The sequence below is a fragment of the Mastomys coucha genome, unplaced genomic scaffold (assembly GCF_008632895.1).
Source record: "Mastomys coucha isolate ucsf_1 unplaced genomic scaffold, UCSF_Mcou_1 pScaffold23, whole genome shotgun sequence".
In the NCBI taxonomy this organism is placed as follows: domain Eukaryota; kingdom Metazoa; phylum Chordata; class Mammalia; order Rodentia; family Muridae; genus Mastomys; species Mastomys coucha.
Window position 1 is genome coordinate 18,237,532 of NW_022196906.1, and position 25,098 is coordinate 18,262,629.

Genomic DNA, 25,098 nt, shown 5'->3' on the forward strand with positions numbered 1-25,098 from the left:
CCACACTGGGCAGATCTGTGGGATGGTGATGAGGGCTGTGCTGGTTGCAGGATCCTAAGTGCAGAGGACAGAACAGCACGTGGATCTTCCTTGTCGTCAGGCAGAACTCTTCAGTGAGGTGGGCTCAGGGAGGGCTCTGTGCCTGCGTTCTGTTCTGGTGAGCAATAGCCAGAAGCCTTGAGAGGCAGAAGAGACACTGAGCAATCGATCAGCAGCTGCTGCCCCGGCTAACTAAACTCTCTCATCCGGCTGCAGGTGCAGACAGTGAGACTTGACCCTGCCTGAGCCATGAGAGCCAACCTCACAGAGGGCAGCTTTTATGCCAACCAGACTGTGCCGATGCTAGATTCTTCCCCAGTAGCTTGCACTGAAATCGTGACTTTCACTGAAGCACTGGTGGCTGAGGAGTGGGGCTCCTTCTACTCATCCTTTAAGGTAAGTGCCCTGACTTAAAGGCTGGAACAAGTGGGGCAGGTGAGAGCTGTGAGCATCTTAACTGCTGCTAGGGATGCTTTTCATTTTCTTTCCTTTTCCTCCTTTTTTTCCTTTTTCTTACCTTTCCTTTTCCTTTCTTTCTTTCTTTCTCTCTTTCTTTCTTTCTTTCTTTCTTTCTTTCTTTCTTTCTTTCTTTCTTTCTTTCTCATTCTTTCTTTTTTCTTCCTTTCTTTCTCTCTTTCCTTCTTTTCCTTCTTAACTAAGGAGGGGGGAATCCCCTAACCTGATAAGTTTAAATAATCAGACTTCATATTTCCAAAGCTCAGTACTGTGGTTTCTTAAGAATACAGATGTGATATGTTTTTGCTGTTTCTGTGTAAACTTGCAACTTGTCAGCAACACTTACCAATGCGATATTTCACTCTCTGTTCCACTGGCAGAGAGCACTGTAGTTAACCCTAGAGTAGTGCGTGAAGGGTCTGTTTTTAGCAAAAATAGCAAGTTTTCCATTACACATTTTTCCACAATGCATGATCATTGAACTGTTGTGGATTTTTGTTTCCTTTCATTTTTGTTTCTGAAACATGAGAGGCTTGGAAAGCCGTAGTGGCTGACATCAAGATAGAGTAGAAGGCAGGTTGACCCTTCAGTCCTGTCTGTGCCTTCTCAATGAACATTAGACAGAAATGCATTCTTTGTTAAGTTGTTGGTGGTAGTGTTTGTCCATGTTGCTGTCTTGAATAAATAAAATGAATCTGAATGTGGTGAGTTTCACCTCCGCAATATCAAAGGACCATAACTCTCTCGTTAAGCTATTATTGCCCCATGTTTTCTAGAAAGATCTAGTGGACAAGAACAAATCAGGTGTCTAGAAAATATGAGCTTGATGCTTCCTACATAAAGACCCTGAGTGGTGGGGCCGTTTCCCACCCGGTCTCGGGTGCCTTGTGTACGTCATCTCCCTAAGTCACAGTCTTCAGCCTGTCCTTCATTTCCAAAGGACAATTCGTCCAGATAAACCATAGTTACTGCAATTTTTGCTGCGATTGTTGATAATTTTTTTGGTGTTTTCCAAATGATTTGGCTTTACAGTCAAACTTATTTTTACCATGATATCCACCCTCTACTCTCTGGTTCAGTCTCTGCTCCCAACTCTTAGAATGAAACTTTCAGCTGGGAGCTTTTCAGCGAGTCAGACAGCTTTTTCAGTTAGTGAGTTACTGCTGACTTTAGGGAACCCAGTCCTTTAGACTTACCTAACCTGCACATACATACACACACATACACACACACACACACACACACACACATACATACGCATGCACACACACACACACACACACATACACACACACACATACACACACACATACACACACAAACACACACACATACACACACACATACACACACACTTGCTCAGCACACCTTTTTATTACCTCTAACTAGTGTTTGAACACTGCCTTTTTTGAAACCAGCCCATGCTCCAGAGTGGTTCTCAGCAGGCTTCCTGTGCCCAGGAACCTTGGGCTCTGCAGTGCCACTGCCAAGTTGCCTTTGAGGTTTATGAAACATGACAGCAAGCATACTGAAGAGACTATACCGTCCCCCAAGACACAATAATCAACAATAAGACTATGATTCCAAGGCCCAGGCAATAAGCACTCTCTGCTGAAGGCTCATTTGCCATCTTAAATTCCACTTTAGGAAATGTTTTGAACACACAAACAATCACTGCACCCTGGCTCTCTACTACTCTGTTCCAAAGATGTCATTGTCACTAGACACTGGATAATTGCACCCTCTGTTTCATTCCTGTAGTTGGGCTACTGGCCAGTGCACAAAGAGAAGCAGAAAGGAATTGTGCCCATTGAACTGGGAGCAGTTCAATGTACTGCTTCATTTGTGAGAAATTTATTCATTGACGAAAGTAGAAATTTTCAGGTATACAAAAATGAGGCAGGGGTAAGCCTTAGCAACCTAGCTTCAACCTTAGTAGAACTTTATTCTGTAGCTGCCTTTGAGCACAAGGAGTTCTGTTACAGTGTTTATACAGAAACCTGCCTGCGATTCAAACCTTTCTTAGCTGTGCTTCCTTTTATGCCTCATAATTCTAACATGAAATGTCAAAAATGTGCCCTACTTACTACTCCCTAAATGTTTTCCTTTAATTCATATTGCCTTTGAAAAATGAAGCAAAAGAAACATAAATTGGGAAGAGTGAGAAAAAGTAAATAAACCTTGGTAGGCATCAACATGGTGGAAATTCCAACAACAGCAGTTGCTGTACAGCCACTTGTTCAACTTTCTCTGCCTCCATTGGAAGCTCTTGTCATTCTCATACTCATGGCATAAGCACTTGATTTCCATTTTCTTCTGGGTTTATCTAAATTATACCTGTACTTTAAGGTTCAGCCAGGGTTGTTTCCCCCAAGAACCTCTCACACCTTATGTTCCTCAGGTTCTTTTTTTTTGTTTGTTTTGTTTTTGTTTTTGTTTTTTTTGAGACAGGGTTTCTCTGTGTAGCCCTGGCTATCTTGGTACTCACTCTGTAGACCAGGCCGGCCTCAAACTCAGAAATTCACCTGCATCCCAAGTGCTGGGATTAAAGGTGTGTGCTACTACCACCCGGCACTCCTCAGGTTCTTGGACTACATGTCTTATTACTTAACAAAGCTCTCACGCTCCTGCAGTAGTATTTGTTGGATGAATGTGCTACAGACTCTGAGCTCCTTAGATTGGTTTCACAAGCTGTCCTGGACCCAGTAGTTAGAGACAGTTGATAAACAGTTGGGTCATGAACAAAGTATAACATTCTTCTCCTGTCCTCAATTTTCATTGAAATGGACAACACAACATTGCCTTTCTCCTTGTAAGAAGTGGAGGAACCTGGTGAGAGACCATTTGTTCTGCCAGTCTGTCCTCATCCTGTGTGGTCTCTGCCGACTGAACTCACCAAAGGGAAAGAACACATTCACCTAATACCTACTCCATTTCAAAGCCAATGAGACTAAAGTCAGTCTTGGATTCCCATGACTGAGATTCTGTCAATAATGGGTCTGCTTCAATGTCAGGATAACTCCTAGAAAATTTCACCCACCCAATCATAGACTTACTTAGGCTGTTTCAACCTTTTTAGGCCACATCTCTGAGATTGTTTTAGCATTCCTGTTCTCTGACCCAAAGTTATGTTGGCAGAAGATGCAAAAATCCCTGTGTTCTTGTGCTTTTTCTTTTCCTCAAGCTTAGAACCTTTCAATTTCATCCATTTCTAACCCCCTCCTCCATTTTAACTTCAGCTCTCACTGTCCCACACTCTTGCATTCTCCTAAGCATGTCAGACTCCCCCAAAACTTAGAAGGGCAGTCAGGTGTGAGCCTGCCTTCCAGTTACTTCCTCAATATCTGTGTGTGTAGAAAAGTCTAGGACTTTTCAACCAAGGCCTTGTGAGCTTCAGCCTTAGTGTGTTTCAGTTTACAGTTCCTATCCCTCACACTTCGCATCCACTTTATCTCCCATAGTTGAGAAGCTGTAATGTTGAGAGATTATCCTAGCTTTGAGAACCCACCAGTTTTCAAGTACCTTACTCATAACAGTGTACATAGTTTTGTCCAAAAACAAGACAAAGGCAAAAGCCTTCACACAAAATCCTTTCATTTTACAGGTGAGCTTCTTAGCATGGTTTCTGGAACTTAGTGAGTGATGAGACATCTAATTTAGAGAAAGTGGGAGGGAGATATATCTGAATCATTAAATTAGCTAAATTATAAAATAATGCAAATCAAACTCAGCGTTATTACTCATAGGTAAGGGGGGAGGGAAAATGTGAACTAAGACTGTTAAACATTACCTAATCATGATCCTCCATCAAGGCTCCTTCATTGCATACTTGGAAATGATTTCTAATTAGTTTAACTATTGTTTGCATGTAAATGATCACTCCCTCTGTGCTGTTAGAATACAGTTGCCCACTGTGTGTGTCCACCCTCTCTGCCTTGTTGTCCTGCTGGCAGTTTTTCAGATATGACCTTTTCCCCAGTTTAAACAAAAGCAAACTGTAACAGAACCTGCCCCAATTATCTACACAATGCAGTCAAAACTGCTCTTAAACATCTGTCAGACTACAGGCTCTGTTGAGTCAGACAGCTCCCTTCTAAGACCCTATCTGCCTGCCCTATGCCAGCATTTCCACCTCTGTAGCTCTCAGTTCAATATCTCCTGCTGACTTGTCTGCACCTCTGAAAGCCCCACTTTACCTATTGTATTCCCTATAAGCCCTGGTGTCCTAATTGCCTGCCCTAAAGCCCATCATGTACATTTAAATTCTCTTCTAATTGGTTTTTCTCAGTATGTCTACTTGAGTTCTCCAGTCTAATACTATGGCTGTCCCTAAGGGGAATTCTTACTTAGCACTATTCAGGCAAATGTCTGTTAAGGTTCTGTTCCTTCCTAATCGCTTCTTCTATAAAAGCCTAATACAACAGTGGGGCAACTCTCCCCTCTGTATGGACTCAGTCATGTGTGCAGTCAATCCAATGTCATTTCTTATAAAACATAGGCATTGTTGATAGCTTCATAAAGATGGCATACAACTTGACCAGCTATTTACTAGTGCAGGAAGATATTGCCTTCTGTTCAATTTTTACATGATTAATACATTCAATATGAAAGGCATAATCTTGATTAATTCAGAGTAAACTTAGTCATTGGAGAGATTTCAGTTCAGGGAGGATTTTCTCAGGCACTGACTGTAAGAAAGTATCTAAGTTCATGGGCAGCCTCCTTATATTTATTGAAAACATGACAGTGGTTGGATCCTCATCCCACCAGGTTAGCATCAGGGCAAAAGGGCAATAACTGAAAGGAAGTGTTCCATTGAACCTTCAGAACGTGCATCCTTTTCTGGACCACTATCTGGCTGTGCCCCTTTGTGACAGTTTCTTCAGGTTCCTGGTCTTTGAGTCGTTCCTTTTCCTTTTCTCTTTGCTTGCTAAATCTCCATAACCTTATAGAGAATGGAAATTTGACATCATCTCTAGCCAGCTCTGGGCTGCAGAAAACAGTGGTTTTTATCTCTGCACCCTTTTTTCCCAACATGTCCATGTGTAATTGTCATGACATCGGGGGACTCTAGAGCCTGGTTTCTCCTTTTATCATGTGGTCTCCTCACAAGTCAAACACCTTCTCATCCAGTTCTGTCTCCAACCAGGAGAGGAAATGAAATTATTCTTGCCTCATGTTTCCTCATATCTCATACCACATACCATCCAACACTCCCATTTCTTCAGCCTTCTTCCTGGAATGGGAAAATTTCTTCTTGTGGTATTATTCCATATTCATTGCCAAGGCTCTCTAATCTAAATGATCCTGATGGGGAGGGGTGGGCTGTGCAGACAACTTGGTCCTGGTAGAGCAAAGGTCTGGAACTTCGGAGACCCGATGGATGATAATTTCCACCTGCATGGGACAACAGAAGGTGTTCGACCACGCCTCCTAGGCCCCTGGCTTCTGTCTCAGCTACAGCTGCCCAGAGCCCCCCCCCCCACAGAGAGGTGTGTGCCTATCAGTCACATAATAGCAGCACCAAGACTTCCCACATGCAAATAAGGTTTCCCTAAAGTCTCAGTCCAAACCAATGAGAAGTACCTGCAGTCAAACCCTGGGTGACCCCCAAAACTGTATATAAATCCTATCCAGGGAATTAAAGGTGTGCAAGAACTACTCCGTCATCTGAGCCTTCTGTTCTAAGAGCTGTAACACTTTGGAAGAAGTCTGCTCTCCCAAAGGGACGCCTGAAGCTCCACTGCACTCCTCACTGGCTAATAAGTCTCTCACTGGCCCAGCCCAACCCGACTCAGTGCAGGGAGCATGGAGTAACTGAGTGACCTGGAGGGCACAGCAGCTACAAAGGTAAAGCCAACAGCAGCAGCAGATAGGACTTCCCTTCCCTGACCTTGCTTGCTTCCCTTTGCCAGAACTCTCACATCAGTCCAGACCAGAGATCTCCGTGTAAAGCCTCAGGTACACAGGCCTGCATGTGTGTGCACCTTTAAACCTATTTATTGAAAAATTACTCTATATTATTTTATTTAATTTTTTTCTTACAATATATTTTGGTCATGCTTTTCTAGAATTTTGAGCAATTTTAGACTCTTACCATCTCCCTACACAACCAACTTCCTGTTGCAATTCTCTCTCTCTTCCTCTCTCTCTCTCTCTCTTGCTCTCTCTCTCTCTCTCTCTCTCACTCTCTCTCTCTCTCTCACACACACACACACGTGAAAATCAAAGTAAACAAACAAAAATATAAAACAAAAAATAACAAAGTAAAATAAAAAAAAAAGCACTCCTTTAAAAACGCATGAAACGCATGGAGCCAATTTTATGTTGGCCAACTATTCCTGGGCCTGCCCTGGAGAGTGGTTGATGTGCCCGATTGTATTAGTCAGTGTTCTATTGCTGTAAAGAGGCACCATGATCATGGCAACTTTCATAAAAGTAAGAATTTAATTGGGGCTTGGTTACAGGTTCAGATGTTTAGTCCATTGTCATCATTATGAGAAGCATAACATATAACATGGTGGCATACAGGCAGACAAGGTTGTGAAGAAGTACCTGAGACTTTTATATCCAGATCCATGAGAAGCAGACAGAGAGGGTGAGTAACTTGGGCCTTTGAAACCCCAAAGATCATCTTTGCTGGTCTGTATACCAGGGGCAGCTGGTTTAGCCAGGCTTGCAGGAATGAAAGGCCTTGTGGGGCCTCAACATGGTCAGAGTGGCCAAAGTGTTACAGCTCTCTGCAGGGAAGCCCAAGCAAGGTGGGCTGCCAGGCCTTTCTCTGGCCAATACTGCCCAGAGTTGGTGGCAGGCAGTGAAATGAAACAGCCAGCTAAGAGCCAGAGCCAGAGCCACTGCAGGAAGTGGCTGCGGTTAAGCAGGCATCCAGCTTTTTGGGCAAGGTTGAGGTCCAGAGATGAATGCTTTGGGAGGGGAAATTCTTTCCTGGAATGGTACAGTTCAATGAGACCTAGACGATCTTCAGTGAAATCCTCATGTACTTTATTTCTTGTGGACATGGACCTTATCAATATTTTTAGGGTGGGGTGGGATCTAGGGTAGATCTTCCCATTGGCTCAGTCCGAGAAGTTAGATACCCTCTATTTGCACGGGGATGGACTCCAGGTGTCACCTATAAATAACTGATTGTCGTGGTCCTTCTAGTGGGGTTTAGTGGTCACGTGCTCCAGGACAGGAACCTGGTTGGGAGATAGTTTGAACTCTTGCTGCTCTCAGTTTTGAGTTTTATTGGGGTTCTGAACTTTTGCTACAATTTTACCAACTATTCTGTCTGGTGGATCCCCCACACAACCCCAGTGACACAATTCCTCCAAGAAGGCCACACATCCTAATATTTTCAAATAGGGCCTGATGACCAAGTATTCAAGTAATGAGCATATGGTCATTCTCATTTAAACCACTACACCAGTGATATTTCATAAGTGCAAATGAATTTCCCCATTTTCGGCAGTATCACTTGATGACCTCAGGTTTAATAAGAAGCCCTGTCATAACAAAGAAGATAGAAGAAGAAACCCAACAGTTACCTCTGCTCTGCATGTACAAACCAAACCCATGTGAACAAGGATATGACTACACACACACACACACACACACACACACACACACACACACAGAAAACAGCAACAAGAGAAAAGCAGACAATAAATTAAAGAATGATGCTAGACAGTCCACAAATAGCTTTCCAGTTAGGATGGAACATTGAAGATACATTCTTTTGCAGTGGAAAAAAATCACTTCTCTTTACTCTGTTTATAGTACTTACTCCTCATGACAAATTCAGATGCTCAGTACTAGTCCACTCTGTATTGGTACAATCAAGGTTATATACGAAGGGAAATGAGTACATGGGCTATATTGGGAAGAAGCACATCAATTGATGTTCAAAGCATCATCCCAACATCCTGGAAATAACTTCCTGTTTATACAGTGAGTGGTATTTTTCAAACTATAACTACAGACTCAAATAAATGAGAAGGTCATGCAGGCATTTTATTTTATTTTTTTAGTGAAATTTAGTTTCTCTGTGTTTCAATCATCTCACTGCAAGAGAGGTTACTGACTCATCACCAGGTCCAGTGATGTTCCCCAGTTTTCTCCTTCATTCAGTTTCTAGAGCAAAGAATCCTAGAGCACAGGCCCTGTAGTTGACCTCTCAGAGACTCAATTCTTGTGCTCTCAGTGCCTGTGTGACTAGTCTGTTTACTCCTCCTCTAGACTTGGTTTCCCCATCTGACTGAAGCTTTAGCAGATGATCCTCTGTAAAGAAACTTAAGGGGTAAAATGCTTGAAGTTTTGAAGAAGCATCAATTGGCTTAAACAGTGTTTAATTTTAGCAACTATAATATTAGAATATAACTCTTATACTATTTCCTGATATTACCTACAGACCTATGAGTGTCGCTATTATCTTCATGGAGGAAGTTTGGAGACTCTGGGAACCCTGGAGCACACCACAGTGCTTGTTAGCAATACACCGAGTGTGTCTCCAGAGATGATGTCTGATGCCTGATAGCATACATCACTCTTTTTCTCTTTGTTTTAATTTTAATTAAACTATCAAAATTTTGGAACAAGATACAGATATGTAGGGAAGATGCCATTTCTTACTTTTTCATTGTGTTATTAGCTTAATGGTCACTCCATTGAGGGTTCTTGTCTGAGATAAGAAGCTCTATTTGCTCAGAAAGTACATGGTTCTCTACTGTAGGAAGAAATGAGAGTTTTCTAGGCTATCATATAGCAAAATTACCTGAGGTCATAATAAAAGTATAAAGGATAATTCAGGTCCTTGTCCCCCCACTTAAGGAATATGGATGTCTACCTGATATATGAATTTAGTTTTCCTGTCATTTTATAGTTTGTAAAACAATGTCCTTTTACAGCATTCATACTTACCCTTGGCTCTTAGAGATGTTAAAACAGCATTCATTTTTTTTAACCAGATGTGAAAATGAAGACTGAGAGAAGTTGAAGGCAAAGGAACCTCCAAACAAATGAAATATCATAAAATCAAATGGGAAATAGGATTCCCAGCTGATATCAGGAGACCGTACATGCTACAGAAATGGGACAGCAGACTAGAATCTCAGTGGTCTAACATACCTCATGTTCTTTTCTCTCACATCACAGTGGCAGGCAAGCCGACCTGTAGTTACATTTTTATGTAGCATCTAGGGAAGATGGTCCTCATCTCCTGCTGGTTAAAGGCGGAAATGACTCAGGATTTCACAGTGACCTGAGTGGGTCAGGAATCCTTTCGTGTTTGGCATGGAAAATATGTTTTCTGCATATCTCTTTGCAGGCTCCAAGGCTTTACTTACTCATGCAGAATATGATCCAGGTCTTCCTGACCTTTAACATCTGCCTGGCCACCTTCTGTGCTCTTATTTTCACTTTTTTCACTGCATGTACCAGGTGTCTCCCAGCCCTATATCTTCTGATAGAACTCTGATCTCTGTTGACCCCTTGCTTTTCTGTTAAGAGTCACTCAGTGTCCACCAGCATCACTATCCCACCACTACAAAAACACTCACTGTCTGTAAAAATTGATGTTTTCTCTGGACTGCACTCTGTGAACGCACTAGAGAGCGAAAGAGGCGTTATTAGTGCACTCAGAGGCAAGCAAACTAATGTAGAAACTCGGGACATGTTATTAAAAGAGATTCTCAGCTCTTTCTTAGTACACATGAAAAGGCAAATATGCCTCATTCTTACTCAACTTAATATAAAACCTTAAATAAATATCATATCTAAAATTAAGTTAAAGGGTAGTATTGCAGAAGCCAATTATACAGGCTGTGTTATTTCCTTCCCATTTTGGTGAGTATCTTTTGCTCTACTAAGTTAGGAATTGTAGATATGCTTAACTGGGTGTTATGCTAGGTACTGAAGGTGCACAGTTGGATGACACAGACATCTGACCCTCAGGCAGCTCTGTCTACCTGGGGAGACAGACACAGGTGATAGTCACTTTTGATGTCAGTTTGAAAGAAGATGCTGTCAATTAGATAAAGCAAAGCAATGTGCTCAGCAGAGTCATAAACATATAATCCAGAAGAAGTACAGAGAAAGCTAATGCTCTGCCTAGGAAGCTGGGTCTAGGTAGAGGAGAGAGAGGAAAGAGCTTGGCTCATGTGGTCCCTTGTGCTAGTAATCACTTGGCATTTTCTCCCAAAATAGAAGAACTCTTTAATGTTTTATTAGGAAAACATGTTAATAGTTAAGACTGTACCTTGGAGCATTTAATTAGAATAATACTGAGATCTGGGGAGAATGCATGTGGATATGAGAGCTGCATGCTCAGCCACTCACTGGGAGTGTGAGATTGGAGAGTAAGAAGGCACGGGCATCAGGGGTTATGGAGGGGAGGATTCCAGGAGTGTGGGCCTACCCTGGAGTGTGGTTGATACACTGAATGACATTTTATTGAACAAAACTGATTTATCCTTTACCAGCAGGTATCAATTACAAACTTCTTGATTAGGGGTGGGAGCCCATGTCTACTTTCCTTTCTCAGTGCTAGGACTCTATTTGACTTGAACCTGTGCAGATCTTCCTTGTGCTGCCTCAGTCTCTGTGAATTCATATGTGCTTCAGTCTTGTGTCTAGAAGACACTGTTTCCTTGGAGTCATCCATCAGCTCTGATACTTACAATCTTTCTGCCTTCTCTTCTGCATACATCCCTGAGCCTTGGGAAGGAAGTTTTGATGAAAACATCCCATTTAGTCTGGAGTATCTCACTGCACATTTGTGGCTCTCTATGTTGATACTCATCTTCTACGAGAAGAAGCTTCCTTTGTGTTGATTGAGGGAGGCAGTGATCTGCCGATTGCACACAAACTTTCAATAACAAAAATTAAAAGGTTGTCATGGCTAGGGGTACGAAAGAAGGGGATACCTTGAAAAAAAGCTCAGGGAACTCTCTCTGCATGATATAATTGCTCTGTATTTTGATTTCAGTGATTGTATACATATCAAAACTACCAGAGCTGTACATTAAGAGGGTTACTTGTCCTTTGCATAAATTATACCACAATAAAAATTTTACATAGATTAATATCGTGAGTAATTTTCACAAACTGTGCTTTATTTAAAGTCATAAATTCTGAGTGACTACATAGGGGAAGCATGGTTCAGGCTCCAGAAGGAACTAAAGGAGACATTAGTACAGAACTAACAATGGAAGGAGCTAGACAACAGGCGTGGCCCACAATAAGTGTCACGGGACCACAGGGCATTGTTTAGAGAGTCCCTCCTCTAACATCTTCTTAACTAGGACACATTTGACTGTTCCCTATGGCTCAATGGTTTTCTTCTCATCAAGACATGTATGTGACACGGCATGTTGTGCTTGTCCTGTGTCAGCTTCTGGAAATGATGCTCAAGACAGGACTGTCAGCTGTCCTGACTATGCTCCCCTCTGAGTGTGAGTGAATCCTTTTGTGGACTCGGCACTGTGCTGAAGGTCACTTGACAAAGAATTCTGGGGAGAATTCTGAGATTCTCCCAGGGTCCTTTTTACCATGTTTTACACAAAGCCTTTTGTATGTACTTTTCCTCAGAATTTTTGCAGTACAATATGCAATGAGGATGAAAAATGGTGCTGGTTCTGTCAACATATGGGATACATGAATAGAGGTTGGTAAGAATGCAGAACATGAGCCTGGAGTAGGAACCTGGGAAGGAACAAGCTCCTAGAAACAGGTCTTCAGTTGGCTCTAGAGTCAGCTTTAACTCACACCTTCACATTTCCCCTGAATAATCATAGGAAGGTTCTTTACTGTTAATGGTGCCTTGGTATGAGAAAATTGGTTGGAAAGTCTCTGAGGTATCAAATAAAGGCTTTTCTTTATCTGAAAAAAATAGAAAGGGGACTGGCTTTTGCTTTCTCTTTATCTTTCTACCTTGAGCTCAGATACAATATGTGCAGCCTCACCTGTCATTCTGCAATCAAAAGAGGAAAACTAAAGAACCCCAGAGATCAAGGGCAGTAGCAACCTGCCTTCAGGTTTTTAGCTATAGGAGGAAAAGCAAAACCATTTTTGTGTAAGTGGTTTTATTATAAATGGACATTGTTTACTCTTAAGCTAAAAACTTTATTGCTATAAAACCCAAGTGAAATGGAGGATTGAAAAACAGAAGCCTTGCAAATGAAGCAGAGAACCAAGAAGTCATTTTGGGTGTTTCACAGTTAGGCAGTACAGCAAAAGCTGGCTCCATCCAGTCTCTTAATCCTGTTATCTAGATTACAAACAGTTCAGCATAGTTTGTATGTACCTGAGTAAGAAGAAAAAGACTTATCCCCCAGAGGGAGGAAAAGGCTTTAAATTTTTAGATGATCCTCATTTTAGATATTAAAAAAATATCATTTACTTAAATAACTTTATTGGGACAGTGAGCATAACAGTGGCTCACTTTTCCATTACAGCTTCCCAAGATTTCTTTAAAGCCTCCCAAAAACCACAAGCTGAAATCAACCAAGAAAATGTGGCTTTCCTGTTTCTGAGGACAGCTAGTCTCATACTGTGCACTCCTAAGTACTTTTCAGGGCTGTTCAGCCAAGTTTTCCAACCCTGACACAATGCTCTGCTCTGGGGGAAGGACTAGACATGGCAATTCTAGGCTCAGCATTGTTATAGAGAAAGAAGAAGGAGGCCCTCTTAGATGAGTCATGTGGACTAGTTTCTCAGATTGTCTCAACCAGGCCAGAGCAGATGACAAGTGGGGAAAGGTGTGATGTTCCCTCAAGCACCAGCTTCTCAGATACCATATATATGGATACCCAGCTTATCATGTTCTCTGCCTTTTGCACCTGTGTATCTCAGTACTCAAAGACTTTCAAATTCTCTGTCCTCCCAGATTCTCCACATACCCATCTGTGTTTTCTGCTTTTCAGGTTCTGTAATGCTACTGATTTTTCATCCGCTCAACAGCACTGATTTGCCCACTGCAAAAGCAAACAAAGAAATTACATGGACCTCCTTCCCCCTTCAATTCTGTTTCAGAAGAACCTCATCCTTTAGGGGGAATAGGTGGGGCAGAACAGGAGTAAGAATTGAGTAGAATGTTCATAGAATCCCAGGAAGCCAAGAAGGTTCCTCCTTCCTCTCTCAAGCCACTCTTTTGCCAGTGTCCCCTAGTGGCCCCACCATCCTACCCATGACATTCTGTTTACACTTAGCATGTTTGGTTAATCCTTAGTCTTTACTTTAATCTCCAATCATAACATTAAAATGCTTTCCTTAATCAATTTCAAGCATCAAAAAGATTCTGAATAAATTGATTCTGTCCCTCCAGGGTCTTAACCTGTAGCTTATTATCCAAACTTGGGAATTCCATTCATATACAGATATTAAATCTGTATTTGCTCAAGAATATTGTTCTCCCATTTCACAAGTTAATAAATAATTGAAAGAAATATTGTCTGTGCTCTAATGTAGCTTCCCTCTGATCATCTGCTCCAATAGATTCTAGCTTCAGGCAAGACAAACAATCGATACAAAAGAAGATGCTCTTTGGATAAGAATAAATTGTATTAACTTTCTAACACATTCAGTATTTTTAGGAGTTTTTGCTTAAATTGAGTAAACATGCAAAGAATATTCAAGAACATAGAAACTAATACCACATAATAAAACTTAAAAGTAGTTTCTAAAATACTAATTCTGTAAAACATTTTGTCCTTTCTATCGATCATTTGATTCATTCCTTCATTGATCATATTTAAACTAAGTTAGGCTGTGTTAACATGCAATCCCAAACCACCATGGTTTTTTTAATTAGATGTTTTCTTTATTTACATGTCCAAACGACCATGTTTTAATGTCTATTTTCTATGTCAGCCATACACTGTAACACAGTAATAAGAGACCTCTGATTATTGAAGTCTCTCGGGGACCTAGCAATGAATGATCCACCCAACACAGACTTCTAGAATCCTAGATCAGGAGAGGAGAAAGAAAAGAGGGGAAGAAATGAAGAAGACTAAGGAAGGAGGGAAGATGAGAAAAATTGACATTTAGTAACAATGTAATCCAAATATTATTAAATGAAATAGACACGACATTGTTCTAGGATATCCTCCACCCTCAGACCCCTTCAAAACTTCTCCAGCAGCTCAAAGTACCCTAAGGTTGTACCACACAAAAGAGAGGAACCTATAGCACAGGGATAACCTGGAGAGTAGGAAAAAATTCAGGATGAAAAGCTCAGAGCCTGAGCAGGAATAACAAAGGGAGACAGGAACTCCCTGATCAGATATCAGTAAGTATCTATTAGCAGCACAAAGTTAGTACAACAGACCTAAGATCAATAATGAAAAATGTTTTGTCCTGAAAAGGAAATATTGAGGCATATGTGGAACTTAATAATACAAAATTGCCAAAATAGATAAAGGAATGACTATTTTGTCAATAAAGTTAGGGGGACTTGGACAGGTACATGATGTTTCTAACCAAAGGAAAAGGTAAAATTATGGATTTGAAATTTTACAAAATCAATAGAATAAATATTGAATATAAACAAAAAATGCCTCAGCCTATAAAGATTTAAAAAGAAAATAAAAGCTAAAGAAAATATACATTTAAAAATACATACCAAGTCTGATTATCCATTGTATAAATGACAAATATAACATCATGAAGGTCTTTAAAAAACGAAGTTCTTTGAGAGAGAATGTGGAAAACATGAGTAAATATATTTAATACAAAACTATAATTAGGGGAAAATGTATTGGTAGCCTCAATAATAAAATTTCAGTCATAAACATGAAACCAAGTCAACAAGAATGAAGAACATTAATATTTAATTAACAGCAATGCTGTCAGCAACCTCTTACCTTTGGGAAGATTCTAAAAGTCTTCTGAATACAGGTGCCTTTGGGATAACCAAGTCTGTCAAATAGGGGGAACATTAGTCAGGGTTCTCCAAAGAGGGGGGAACTAAGAGAATTACATACATATCTCTACCTCTACCTCTACCTCTAGTTCTAAATCTATCTATATGATTTATTAAATTCACTTCGGTATGAGTAATCTAGTAGTCCAACAAGGAGAAGCCAAGGATCTAGTAGTTTCTTTGTACAAAAGGCTGGATGTCTCATACACCTAATCTGCACTAGAAGCCTGGGGAATTCCTAGAGAGTTGCTGGGTTCAGATTTAATATCATCAGCGACAACAGGAGAAATGAGTTTTCCAGGGAAAGTAGGAGCAAGCAGGCAAAATGCAGTTTCTTCCAAGCATGTCCTTTGATATGGATTAATACTAGAAGGGGCCACACATGCTGAGAGTGGTCTTCTTGCCTCAATATGAGACCTGGGTCCATGTCATCCCAATCCATCCCACCATTCCTTTACTGTACCCTGTGCAACTCATGATCTTGAATTTGAACTACATACTTTAAAACTCAAGGCTTCAGGCTTTAGAAGGAACAAAAGACCTTAGAATTGTCTCTATGTAATTATATCCATTCCTCCCATATCCTTATCCTGGGTTCTCTGTTGCTCTTCTGTCCTGCCTCACAGTAACTTACTTCTTTCATTCTGCACAGCATACAGTAAGAATGCCTGCTACCCAGACTCTGATAGGTAAATACTTTCTCACTGACTCCTTAGAATCTATAACACTACACTATATCACAGCATAGAGGTCTCGCCAAGTTTTCTAATTTATATTGTTAATGATGAGTTTACTATTAAATATGTGCATGAAAGAAAGAGAGGGAGAGGGACAGAGATGGGGGGATGGAGAATTCTTCCCAGGAGTGTCCACTAGCTTGCATTTTAGTTAATTGCTGATACAGTTAAGCTGACAAGATTAGATGTCATGAGGGTGGGGCTTGTTCTCATGGATGTGTTTTGGGTGTTCTCCTTACAAAAACTGTGTGGCAGGAGGTATACATTATCTTAAAATTATTAATCCATAATGCTGTGCAGAAATTAAGCAGGGATATTTCAGTGAGCCACATTAGCTTTCCTACATTTCTCTCCCTGGTTTCTTATATTATCCCCCCTTTCATTTTTGATATTCTAGTTCCAAGTAGTCAAATCCACATTAGGCATAGGAGCTATGAAGTACCTACTCCTTTCAATAGGTCTTCTCTCAAAAACACTATTTTTCAAATATTCTGCCACCTTCCATCATCATTGTTAATGGGTGAGCCACTCAGCATGTTGGATTTCTATGCCTAGTAGTGAAGAAAATGGAGATATGTCAGACAGTGTTGGGCACCAGGCTAGAAGAATAACTTAGTCTAGAGCACTGGCTTCTACTGGAGTAACCAAGGTTTCTCCTAAATCCTAGACTTAGATGTGAGTGGCAGTTGGAGCCAAACAGACAGCTGAATCTGTAAATTTCAGAATGTAGATGCAGTAACTGACTTGATGTTGAATGAGGTGGATCTGTCACCTTCCTAGACTCACATTGCTCATAAGGGACCTAGGAGTGAAGGCAGCAAAATGAACCGACATATGGAAACTTAGGCAGATGACCAGCTGTGTGAATTGGGTGCATGCTAACTCATTAGCCCATCACAATTTGTTCAACAGTCATACAGCTTAGCCACATGAAGAATGGAGCTTCTGAACTTTGTGATTTTGGATGCTATCTCTGCATCCACCTGTATATTTTTGCCTTCTGCCCCATGCCTCTTCTAACAGTTCAGGGCTTTCAGCCTTACATTCTGGCCCTTGCATCTGCCTCTGTCTTCCACATGTCAGCAACCCATGTTTTATGCTTTGTTGGTTTTAGCTGTTTGATTTTCAGCCTCCTAAATAAGCTGAAAATACCAGAGTCTGAGATGAGATGGTCCATCCATGAGAATTCCTCAGATACCACCTTCCAGACAAAACAACACACCCCTACTGCCTTAGTTTTATCAATTGCACATCTCACCAGGAAGAAAGCTATCTTTTCATTTTTGTTTTACAGTAATTATAGTTGGCCCTGTATATCTGTGGATTCTGCATCCACATTCAAACACTAAAAATTAGTAACAAAAGGTCTGTTCTGAACACATACAGACCTATTTCTTGTCATTATTCTCCAAGTACAATAACAACCATTTCCACAGAATTTGTATTGCACTAGTTATTATAAGTAATTTAGGGATGAGGTAAAGTACACAGGAGGATGGGCAAGGGCTATGTGCTATGATTACACCATTTTATTAAGGAGATTTAAGCACAGGTAGATTGTGGTAGAAAAAATGCTGAAATCAATTCCATGTAGACTGTGAAGGACAGAATAGCTTGACTTCTACTTGATTGTAGAGATTTGAACCTGATTTATCCAAATGTTAGTTTTTATTATCTCAAGAGTCTAGAGATTAAATAGCAATTTAAATGTTAATCCTAGTTCTTCGTACATAGCAGACACTTGGTTTGTTTATTCAGCAAACATTAATTACTCCACAGACCCAAATCACAATAGGGTTTCAGATGATTTCTAACAGCTGTGGCTTGATGCATTGTGGGAATTCAAATGAAACTTCAGAATTTAATTGTTTCAAAGCTTCCAATCTACCACATTTGTGGTTAATAAGGATGTCCTCTTGTGTGCCAAGAAAGAATCACAAGAGCCACTGTTGAGGTGCATAAAGAACATAGATATTTCTGTTGCTGGTTGAATCTAGAGTTTCCTGGCAACCAGGACACTGAGTTTCATAATAATGTGAACATAGCTCCATGCTCCAAGTCCTTACTGACTGAAAACGATAGGGAATGGGAAATTAACACATCTAATTAAGCTTAGTCTATGGCTCCCAGCACTGTTGATTAAACACTACATACCCCTTGACTAATCCTCCCTGCACAGACTAGAAATGTGCATGAAGTCATTGAACATATCCTAGATCCTAAACTAAGAAACAAGGTTTAGGTGGTTATCTGGAGTTGGTGGGAAAAAGTACATGTTTAACTCTGCCACCTGTGAAGATGGTGTTGACACTGAAGATCCAGGTAGGGAGTCTTTTCTCTGAGAATTCTCCTAGCTTAAGACAAGGCCTGGGACAGACCATGCCCTATTTTGAGAGGTGCCTTTTATTGTTCATCTCTGGGTCCTCATTATCAGTCTTGTTTGCTTGATGCCCACCATGTACATATCTGGACAGTCAGGATCTCTCCTCGAGAAGCACCCTGTGCCCAATCTATCTTCCCTATTGTAAATTCTTTGCTTGACTATTTTCCAGGTCTCTAGACTCTGCTCACCTTATAAGTCTATATTTTCAGAATGCAAGTTCTGGTCAACCTGACCACCTCACCTCAAGTTCTTCATTTGGGATGCAACAACAGCTCATTCATAAACATTTTCCTCAAAGCCATTTTTTTTTACAATCTTTTCCCTCACCATTTGACTATGAACATTATTGTTTAGACTCCTATACAACCCTTCAAACTGTTAGCCAACTGAATGATGTTCACAGTTATACCATTTCTAAAACAGGTTTCCAGTTTTGTTCTTAGCATTCTTTCTCTACAACTGTATATACGCCCAGTCTCTTCTCAAGGTAAATACCTCCCCTGGTTCAATCCTCAAAAGTTTTAGAATGACTCTTAGTCCACAACTACTCTAGATAGCTTGATTCATGGCCTTGTTATACTGCATAGGACAAGTTTTATCCTCAACTTCTATCCCTGCCAGCCAGCCATTCTTTGTCCAGAAGGTCTTTCACCAATTTGCTTTGCCAGCCTCAGACAGGTCTAGATATTTTAGAGATGCTGTCTCTATCTCTGTTCTAGATGTCTATCAAAGAATTATTTAAAGAAGAAAATGTGAATTAAGTACCCATTTATACATACCTTTAAAATATTTTGGTTTTTTTTTTCCCTCACAGTGTATGCATGCGAAAATGAGCTAGATAATGCAAGGTAGAAACCCTAGCTAGCTCTAGGTAAGACAGCTGGAGATAATGAATACAGGAAAGCAGTTGGGATGCCAATACTCCAATTGTAATTGCAAAGGTATCACAGATGAGTTGCTGAGAAGGCAGGGGAGTCAGTCATCTTAAATATAAATAAATAAATAAATAAATAAATAAATAAATAAATAAATCTTCTCAAAACTCTATTCTCAGAAGATGGCTTTAGGGAAGAATGAAGGTAGCCCTCTGAAGAAGGGCAGTTCTACCCCTAGTTCTCCATGTCAGCCAGTTGGCCACTGACCACTTGGCAGAGTTTGTAAAGCAATATGGGATAGGGGAAGATAGGAGGAAAGTGCTGAGGAAGAAATTGCTAACTGTTCAGAAACTGTCCAGACATCTCCAGAGCTTAGTAGAAAGGCAAACTGCCCATGTCTAATTATGTATCTTCAGGAATCTAAGCTTTGCAATCTGCCTCTGTCTGTCTCAGTGAAACACACGTTTAGGCATATGGATATCTTATATTCTCAATAAAACTAAGAATTCATATTTATACTTTTGGTATTCACAGCCAACCTTAAAAAAAAAACAAAAAAACAGAGCTTCGATTGAGACTCAGTATTTGGGTGAAAAGCCACACAGTTCTCAGCAAAAGCAAAGTCTTTGCTGCTTGCTGAGAACCAAAGCTTTATACATTTAGCATTGAACCTTTTTCAACAATTTCATTTCCTGACTTGAAAAGTATCAGATATTTACTCCTTCCTGCGTTTGAAATATCAGTTTTCATCATCACATAAGTAACATCATCCACAAAACATACCATAAAAATGTGAGGGTGCCGACAATTCTCTAACCTCATGCAGAGCAGATGATGTAGCTGAATCTTTCTGTCACTTGTGATTTGTGATTTGTGATTACTGTCATGCAGCAGCAACACATCGCTCCAGTGTCCAAACTGTGTAATCAGCACTGACCTCAGGCTTACTCCAACCCATCTTCAAAGCCAAGCTTTGAACAATGTTTGGATCAGAATGAAGATGAAGATTGTTTCAACTTGAAGACATAAAGTACAATGTGAAGCAATGTTACTGTCTCTGCCGGAGGTGTGGAAGAAATCTACTAAGTGGGAAGGTATAGCGTGAACTTTCCTGTGTGCAAAACTGCATCAGAATCCAGGCTACAGGGTTTTCAAGCCAAGAGACCCACTTGTCTCTTCCACATTCGCTTACTGGCAACATTGAGCACAGGGACACTATAGCAGGCAGGTTCTGATGGGATTGTGGCCAACATGGAAGGCTTCCCCAGGGATGTCCAGAGCTTTGTCTGGGAGCAACAGTGAACACATACTGCTACACATGTACTATGGTAGTAATGTGACAAGCCACAGAAGCAACCCACTTTACAATTGGTAAATATACTTCAAGCTTTTGTTTTCCACACTCCAGAATTTCTATGGGAAAGATAATTCCAACTACATCTAGCTAAATCACTCTAGACAAGCCTGACACATCCAGAGTCAAGCAGAATGGCTAAATGGTTTCAATCTCCTGAGATACTTCCCATCACAAATGAACCTCTCTGCATTTGTCATCCATTTATCCATCTAACATATTAGTTAATGTTTTCTGTGGGCCATTGTCTTTGGGCTTTTATTGCTGTGATAGAAGACCATGGCCGCCCTTCTCTTTCCCTCTATCCATGTGGCTATTGCTGGCCTCTACTTTCCTACTCTCTCTCTCTCTCTCTCGCTCTCTCTCTCTCTCTCTCTTCCTCTCTCTGTTTTCTACAATAAAGCTCTAAAACCATAGAAAAAGAAGACCATGGCCAAAAAGCAACTTGGGGAGGAAAGGGTTCATTTACTTCACTCTTCCAGGTAGCCATCTGTCCGTGAATAAAGCAGGGCAGGAACTCAAGAAGGGTGGGAACCTGGAGACAAGAACTGATGGGTAAGCCATGGAGGAGTGCTGTTTGCTGGCTTGCTTTTCTCACTTTGCTCAGCTGTCCTAGGACCTAAGACTACCAGTTTAGAAGTGGCAGAGTACACATCAAGCATCAATCAAGAAACTGTCCCATGGCTCAATCCAGTGGAGGAATTTTCTCAAATGAGGCTCCCTTTCTCCAAATTACTCCAACTTGTGTCAGATTTACATCCAACTAGCCAGCACAGCCATACAGATGTCAAGATCATGAAGGGGATCTAGACTCAGTGTCACACATGCACATGCACACACGCACACACTGTCAGTCCTGTGTCAGCTCTGGCTGACATGATGCTCATCAATGCACTCCCATGATTCATCTCTTCAGAGCTGAGCTGCAGTCCTCTGAGGCTCCCACCATGCAGCTGACATCATCACATGAGCCAGTTATCCTCTGTTTCAAAGCCAATCAGTTAGAAGACATCAACCACAGAGCTGAGAGCACTCTGCATTTAGGCACTGAAAATTCTAAATTCAAATCATAGATGGGCCTCAGTAGGAAACAGTACCATGTTCCATCTAGGAATTCACATGATAGAAAAAGATACCTGACTTCCAAGGTTTTCTGTTTATCTCAACGTACACACCATGGCATGTATGAGTATGTACACACAAACACATACAGATGAAAAATAGATAATAATGATTAATGTAAAAATAAGTTTAAAGAGAAAAGTGACAAATTCTAGTATGGTTTCAATCCAGTTTTGAGACATCTGACTGGATTTTTGCTTCATGTGACCAGTAGAGGGCATTTAGTCCTCAACTATATTCTGTGAAGGTCAAGAATGGTATTGGCCACCATCAGGATGCAGTAGATGTAGGATCGTAGGCAGAAACCCTGATAAACTTAGATGACAAGGCATCAGGTTGGTTCAGATATCAGGGTGAACAGAGAGAATTTGAGCACTGTGAGTAAAGGTCTGCCACCCTCAGAACTATCTAGAAACTGAAGAAAAGATATAATCCTTCCTATGACACTGCATATAAAGCTAAGCTAAATCCCTCCATCTTCATCATTGCTAACCATCAAGTTAGTCTAAGGAGGATATTATTTTTATAATTATTCTGGCAATAATAAAACCAAAGTCAAAGAGCTTCTCACCTACAATGTATCTCCCCTGGACATGAACCAAAAATCTTTGAACTCAATCAAGCTTCACCACTCCACTCAGCTCTGTGGGAAGTGTTCCTCATGCATTGCCCTTTCCTCCATTGCTCCCCAAATCCTCACATTACCCTGGTGTGTGTGTGTGTGTGTGTGTGTGTGTGTGTGTGTGTGTGTGCCATGAAAAATTAACCAGCAGTTCAATGTTTTCAAAATTATACTTAATGTGACAAGATTAAATGGAATTGAACACACCTGCTGTATGTTTTATTATCCCTTGTAGCATCAATACTTTAGATTATATCCAATACACAGCAGACAATTAATAGATGCTTTATAAATTCATAAATAAATTAATAAAATAAACTTTTAGGAAGAACCCAGAAATCAATAAAATGACTTTCTCCATCTGAAAGTTTCAAAGCAAGTGTAGAAATAAATCATTCCTCCAGACCACTGTATAGGCTGGGGATAAAAAAGGATGGGTATGAAGAGAATCAAATAAATTTCATGAAAAAAAATTACTTGAGATATCAAAATGCTTCTCTACAAACCTTATTTCCTGAAGTAGATGGAAGTTTGAGATAGATGGATATGGAGATGGAAGTCTCCATATTCTCAGGAGACTTGAATGGACATTGCATTAAAAAGAGGGCATGGGTGAGTTTAGAAAAATATTGTTTTAACATGAAAATACCATTACTTCAAAATCTAGACTGAAAAGATAACTTGATAAGAAAGATAGAAGAATACTCAATAAAGTCTCATAAAATTCACAGTAAAGGACAGAAAGCTAAATAGTATGGATACAGGCAGAGGAGAGATGCAGAAACCTAGAAGGCCCACATAATAACCTAGCCATGGCAGAGGTGAGAGGATACATGGCCAGGAAAACCTTAATAGAATTCAATTGATCTGAATCTTAAAATTTGAGCCTTTTAATATAAAACATGTCAAAAAGAACCACAGTGTGAGAAGACCTAAACCAAATAAATTTGTGTCTAAATCTCAAAAATATTGAAGGAAAGAAACCAAACATCTAACTAGAAAAATGAGTTGCTTCAAAGACAAAGAAAACCCCAGAAGGAAGGCTGTTCTGTAGTCCACATTTGTCTGATGGCTATGAACAGAACACAGTGCCATCCCCTATAATCAACTGCAGTGCAGGTACAGGAGAACTCCAGCTACCATAGAGAGTTCATATCCTGCCCCAAACTTCCTAAATGAAGCTGAGAATACTGAAGCCAGGAATTAAGCAAAACAGAAGGATGATCTTTCAAAAGGCATAATTAATAGCTAAATAATTCTTGGTTTATGACACTTTAATACATGCACCAAAAATGATTGTTAGGAAGGTATGTTAAAATTTATTAAGAATAGGAAGAGTAAAACTCACAAATCATTTCAGCATAGCTTAGGGGCTTGTGAGGGAATGAAATGTAAATAATTTTCAAGTTGAGTAGTCTTAAGGAATACATAAAGAAAAAAAGAAATATATAAAATAGATTGCTGTCATATAAACCATCATTTATCAATTGGGGAAAAGTGAATAAAATATACCTTTTCCGAAAGAAAAATTCAAATGTTTCAAGTGATAAAACATTTCAGAAGACTGCAGTTGTACTTGGGCATCATCTGGTCAATGGACAATTTGATTCTTCATGCCACACTGTCTCCATACATGCATGCAAGAGGCAAACAGGACAACACACTCTCTCTCTACTGCAAGCCACATGTCTATTGATTTCATGGAATAAATGAACTGGAGGAATGTGGAAATGGCCCAGTGGGTAAAGTACTTGCTTGCAAACCTCAGAAACCATGTAAAAACCAGGACAGATTTGGTAGCTGCATGCAATCCCCCCAGTTAGAAGGTGGAGATAGAGGACAGGCTGTAGAGCTCCAGTTCAGTGTGTGAGTAACTCACTTTAAAAGAAAAATGGAGAGTATCAAAGAATGTACTTAATATTGATATTGGGTGTTCACACATACACACAAGTGCATGCACATATCACACACACACACATGCATACATACAAATGCACATACACACATAAAAGAGAGAAATGTACATATGTGAGTACCCCCAACCCACACACACAAAAGAGAATTGTAAGTAAATTAAAATATAGCCACAGAGCAATACCATATTACAATAAAATCCTACCACCATTCAACAGTATTGATGACCCTTCATTATAAACCAAAAAGGCAAGAGGCTACAATTTAGATATGTCTTGAATGTCTCCCCTAACGGTTAATATGCAAACTGGTCTGAAGAGGAGTGATGTTGTGGTGGCTGAACCTTAATGAAGTAGAACCTTGTGGCAGACACTTTAGCTATAATAGCTTAATTTTAGTGTTGACTGGAAGGAATTGTTGGAGAAAATTGATCCCTGTGTCCTGGCTCATGAACCATGTTTGCTTCTTTTCTTAACATATGATATCTCTCTTTCCAATGTCCCCACCATGATGGCATCTGCCAATTTGTAATGTAGTCAGGAACTCTCTCCAGAGTCAAACAGATACAAATTAGATATTGTGCTCTTGAAACACCAAAGTTTTGGGTAAGTGAACTACTTTGTGTATTACCCAGCACCAGGTATTTGCCACATCAACTGAAAACAAGCAAAAACAT

At 40.3% G+C, this 25,098-nt stretch overlaps 1 protein-coding gene across 2 annotated transcripts in view; it reads left to right on the plus strand.

Moving 5' to 3' along the window:
• The first annotated feature begins 260 nt into the window (after nt 1–260).
• The window catches only part of Npsr1 (neuropeptide S receptor 1), a 207,242-nt gene continuing 182,404 nt past the window's right edge, over nt 261–25,098 (plus strand). The window contains exon 1 of one of the 2 annotated variants that reach the window (XM_031344054.1): nt 261–435. In XM_031344054.1, the coding sequence (XP_031199914.1) occupies nt 289–435 (147 nt within the window). In that variant the 5' untranslated portion in view covers nt 261–288. The remainder of the gene's footprint in view (nt 436–25,098) is intronic. The other variant, XM_031344055.1, reaches the window with a different exon arrangement.